This window comes from Suillus bovinus (genome assembly GCF_016758785.1).
Source record: "Suillus bovinus strain UH-Sbo-P2 chromosome Unknown EDB93scaffold_224, whole genome shotgun sequence".
Lineage (NCBI taxonomy): Eukaryota > Fungi > Basidiomycota > Agaricomycetes > Boletales > Suillaceae > Suillus > Suillus bovinus.
Genome location: NW_024542280.1, coordinates 7,378 through 11,994, shown reverse-complemented (window position 1 = coordinate 11,994; position 4,617 = coordinate 7,378). Strand labels below are relative to the sequence as shown.

At 45.4% G+C, this 4,617-nt stretch overlaps 2 protein-coding genes across 2 annotated transcripts; one reads left to right on the top strand and one right to left on the bottom strand.

Moving 5' to 3' along the window:
• Positions 1-1,031: 1,031 nt before the first annotated feature.
• Positions 1,032-2,682, bottom strand: EDB93DRAFT_1189164 (uncharacterized protein). Its single transcript, XM_041450856.1, has 6 exons — positions 2,560-2,682; positions 2,161-2,506; positions 1,826-2,110; positions 1,737-1,774; positions 1,364-1,685; positions 1,032-1,308 (listed from the first exon to the last, which is right to left on the bottom strand). The coding sequence occupies exons 2-6, from the start codon at positions 2,449-2,451 to the stop codon at positions 1,048-1,050; spliced, it is 1,197 nt and encodes a 398-aa protein (XP_041300675.1). The 5' UTR covers positions 2,452-2,506; positions 2,560-2,682; the 3' UTR covers positions 1,032-1,047.
• A 281-nt stretch (positions 2,683-2,963) lies between these two features.
• On the top strand, positions 2,964-4,027 carry EDB93DRAFT_1257848 (uncharacterized protein; the record flags this gene model as incomplete). The annotated part of the gene is made up of 4 exons (XM_041454116.1): positions 2,964-3,196; positions 3,253-3,379; positions 3,432-3,723; positions 3,780-4,027. 4 exons carry the CDS (start codon positions 2,964-2,966, stop codon positions 4,025-4,027), a joined length of 900 nt encoding a protein of 299 aa, XP_041300674.1.
• Positions 4,028-4,617: the final 590 nt, after the last annotated feature.

The following is a 4,617-nucleotide window of genomic DNA, read 5'->3' as shown; positions in this document are numbered from 1 at the left end:
AGATGGCCGTGGATTGGCTGCTTGTCTCGCACTCGGTGCCGCTGTGAGTACTGTACCTCCCCCATTATAATCTCATTGATCACTTGTACGTGCAGGGAGTGAACATGGGTACACGCTTCATGTGCACAGTTGAGAGGTACAGTAGCAGCACCGCAACTTAGTACTCTTCTCACTCGCGTTATCCAGCCCTATCCACCAAAACATCAAAGAGAAAATTGTCGCCTCCACCGAATATGATACCACCCACATATTCCGTACCTTGAATAACACCTCACGTGTTTTCAAGAATGTAGTCTCACAGCAAGTCGTTGCTATCGAGCGGCGGCCAGGTGGGGCGAAGTTTGAAGACGTCCGCGATCTTGTCTCGGGCGCACGAGGCAAAGTTGTATTCGAGAACGGTGATCCTGACTACGGGATTTGGACTGCAGGTCTTGTACTTGGCTTGATCAAGGATATCCCGACGTGCGAAGAGCTCTTGTCGCGCATGGAGAGGGATGCAGAAGGGATTATCAATGGGATGGCCAAGCTGGTCAATGCGAAGGCTAAGTTGTAATGTTGTATACCTCGTTATCGTGATATCACCTTGTTGTTTGTTTTTCGTAAGTAGCAACTAACCTAAATGATATGTCGTCTCGACAAATCTGTCAGCCCTTAAGTTGTCGAATGGGCGATGCTATTGCACTGACTCCTTGTTATGGCAGGCAGTGTCATTGATGACATGGGAGCACACGGTGCACCACGGACAAATCGAGCGGCGGATAGTGAGCGCTCGCATTGCAATGTCACGGAGTGTGTCATTTCTTACCTGAAGGCACGGGGCACCTTTGCAACCTTGCATACTAAGTATAATAGCTTTGCTAAAATACGTCAGGAATGAGGCATAACAGCAAAGAGCGACACATATTATATGTGGATATAATAATCATACAGGAACAAACGACAATGTTGCCCAAGGCTCCTTTATATCCTTAGTCCATAGCATTTCGAATTGCACCTTGAGATTCATATGGTATCCAATCCATTGATGCATATCGCACGAGGCATGTTTCAATCGGAAGGGCGAGGTATAGCTGAAACACGCCTGACGATAAAGCCTATGCGCCGCCGCCAGTGTATGGTTCCATAATACATGTTTTCCAGAAGGCCGTCATCCACAGAAATGATACGAGAACGTAGTTTCCATGTGCTGAGTTTTTTACAGATCGAGTCAAACCGTTGAACTACCACTTCCATGGTAGGTCTCCCGCTGGGATCATCCTGCACCATGTCATCAACGAGAGGCTTCAAGAACTCAAGCCCCGATCTAGCCTTAGTTGGGGTCATAAGTAAGAAATGCAAGGTGATAAGAGCTGTAGGTACTCACATAAAAGAACTGTTCTCTGATGACGTTTCCGAGATAATAGATGTCGGTGGGGAAGGGATTCATTGGAACGTTGGGATTCTTCTGAAACTCTGGCACTGTTTTATCGCCCCCGAAAATGGGGTACTCCAGCGGGTTTTCCTCGGTAGCATCATACCGGCGTGACAAGCCGAAGTCGATTAGGTAGTACTTTGGCGGTCGTTGCGTGCGAGTGAAATGCTTGGCATAGCCACTGAAGTCGCGCTTCATGTGAGGCTGAACAGGGTGATAAGGTTCAGGGTAGAGGTCTTTTGCGTCCATCATGATATTTCTTGACATGCAGTCCCTTGTCTTGTGATGAGTTGAGTACATGAAACAATAGTATCACGCTACCTACCGATGCGCTACGTGGTTAGTGTGCATGAACAACAAGCCCTGTCATAGCATTGCTGAGACGATATCACATTCAAAAGTGATTTTACTCACTTCGAATATCTGTCCCAGGCATTCTACCACCTCGCCAACGGTGTCGAACCGAGGTTTCGTAAAATCAAGCAAGAGAGGCATCACGAGAATTTGTTTGTCATCCTCGTTGGGTACCGATAGTACGTCGAGGAACGGAACACAGTGGTTCTTAGGATCGGAGACAAGATGCTCCGTCATAAAATATTGGCCAATAACTACCTCATAAGGATGGTCCAATCTGTTGACCACTTTGAGAGAAATGTACGAGCCATCAGACATACGAGTCGCATCAATGATATGAGAGTACTGTAGAATTGTCAGCCACTTTGCAATGAAGTCAAACTCGTGCGCCTCACTCTGGAGATGTTACCATCTTCACAAGTAAAAGGGTGGCACTGTAAGGCTTCCCATGATGGCACCCAATCCGGAGCGTACCGAGGCCGAAGCAAATACCCTTTACCCTTTAGCCATTGGTATTGTTGACACCACCAAATTTCGTATCCAGTCAAAGCTCCTGGTCTGCGTTCGCGTTCCGCTCCAAAAGCTTCGAACTCTCTTTGAGCTCTGAGAGCCTCGCGTCTCTCAAGTTCCGCTGCCTCTGCTGCCTTGCGTTCTGTCTTTGTCTTTGTCTTCGCACTCTTCTCCATCGAAGTCACGTTGTTGCTTGGAGTTGGTTTGAAATATAACTAGTCGCAACCAAAGCTAAATCAGTATAGTGACGGTACTACGTGCCCAATGAGTAAGTCTTATGATACCTCACCGACTATAATTAGGCTCTGTCGGAAATTTCTAGCGAGCCTCTGAAGCCAATTGAAAGCGCAAAGAATCTACTGAGATACTTTCAACTCGACATGCACCTCCTTCGTGCCCCTGGGAATACGGATGCAATGCAGTCGTGTCCCAATGTGGAATGCTGTGCGACCTGGAAATGTCCGACAAAGTATCCTAAGCGCTTTGAGCATCATTTGAATTTAATAGTATATTATACCCGTCTACGTACAATTATGATGGACCCCCAGAAACCAACGCCATGCAGATCCGTTTTATTTTCAGCGCTTTATTTTTTTACATGAAAACTACCTTGTTTGCACAAGTACTTAAATGTAAGAGTCATGGGATTGGTATTTAATTGATTAATCCCTCAATCACACAGGAAATTATGCCCTCTGAGCCAGAACGTCAAACCCTTCTCATTCCTCTTAACCTTGGCACACCTGCTCAATATGATCCCTCTATCTTCCCTGTCATGAGACTGAAAGATACAAGCACTCTTGGGCAGGTTGGTATTGTCCTTGAAGCGACGCTGGACGAAGTATTCAAGATACACAAGATGGCCACCGATAAGAAAAAGATACAAGACCTACTTGCCGAGACGAAGGCCTCGTATGACACGTATATCGAGTCTTTGCACAGATGCTCATCCCAAATTCTGATTTGTCGTATTTCAGTCTGGTTTTAAAAAAGGAGGAACTGCAGAGGCAAAAGAAATCATTCAATCCAGTGAAATTATTCTCGGCATATCGTTCAACTCGGTTACTTGTTGAAGCAGTGAAAGAGTTGTACACGGATACTAGGGTAATACCAGCTGCCCAATTTTATCCAAAATCTGATGCCGATAGTTTTGCAGACCACATCAGAGAAGATCAGAAGGCAACTGCTCTCTATTACGTCTGCAGAAGTCGAGAATGTACAGTGTCTGCAACTTCTTGCTCATTCTGCTGGATCGCTCGAACTGAATATCTACCCAGATGATGACTTACCATCTGATGCTCGTGTTAGCGGAATCGCTATCCCACTGGAGTCACCATTGGATCAATCCACAGCTTCGTTTTTCAGCGAAGCTGCGAATTTCATTGTATCTCAAGTGAACCTGCTCTCCGAGGAAAATCCCTTTGCTGATGACCATCAAGTAGAAGACTGTAAGAATGTTATATCCGCCTAGTGTCTCTTTACTTACGTGCATGATCGTAAGCAGGTGTCTGTGCGAAAATTAGACACGGCTCAACTGCAGGCTCGGCAACTGGTGATGGAGTTGCGCTACCAGGTAATTCTCATATGTCCGTATCATCTTCGTCGATATTCGGTAACAACCACTTCATTTTCAATAATAGTTATGTTGCCTCGGGATCTGTCATGAACACACCAACCTCGAACCATGGTAGTTCAAATAACCAAGGGTCGTGTTCGTACCCTTCTCATTTATCTTGTGTCGTTTTCCTCTAATGATTTATTTTGGCTGCTCGCCGCTAGTACTGTCGATTTCTAAATCCTGTCCTTGTACCATGGTGTCTTATACCTCACTGTTGTTCTGATTACTTTCCCGTGTTATTTTCTGTTATACCTGTAGGTCAAATCATCGCAGAACCCTGTGAAGCAGCTAACACAAAAGTTATGAAAGAAGTAGTGCAGTTCGTGGAAGTAACGCGTCACACTCATCGAAAGTTTAATGTTCCAAACGTGTTCTGCACATTCAAGTTGAGACTGAGGGCCGCAAAGTCGCCAACTATGTAATTATAAACCTCATTTGATATTTATGCTATGTAAATGACAAACTAACCAAGCGAAAAATAACGATGCATAAAGGGGAGTGGTGTACGAGCAAGGATAGGCTCTATAGAGGCTATGCCGAACTCGACGTTCATCGGAAGATAGGAAACCAAACGAAGAACTCAGCTGGTGCCGGGATGCTCCTTTACATTACCCAATGGACCTACAAGATCTTTCCAATTTAAGCGCTCACCGACTCTATGCGCTAGCTTCCATACTACAAGATTGGAACAAGTTCGTTTCTGACAATAAAAATACAATTCTTG

Excerpts from the sequence above, each read along its gene's own strand:
- EDB93DRAFT_1189164 (XM_041450856.1), bottom strand. The coding sequence starts at position 2,451 with ATGGAGAAGAGTGCGAAGACAAAGACAAAGACAGAACGCAAGGCAGCA. Across the intron at positions 2,111-2,160 it reads AAGATGGTAACATCTCCAGA|TACTCTCATATCATTGATGC; the intron begins GTGAGGCGCACG and ends ACAATTCTACAG. Across the intron at positions 1,309-1,363 it reads TCAGAGAACAGTTCTTTTAT|GCTAGATCGGGGCTTGAGTT; the intron begins GTGAGTACCTAC and ends ACCCCAACTAAG.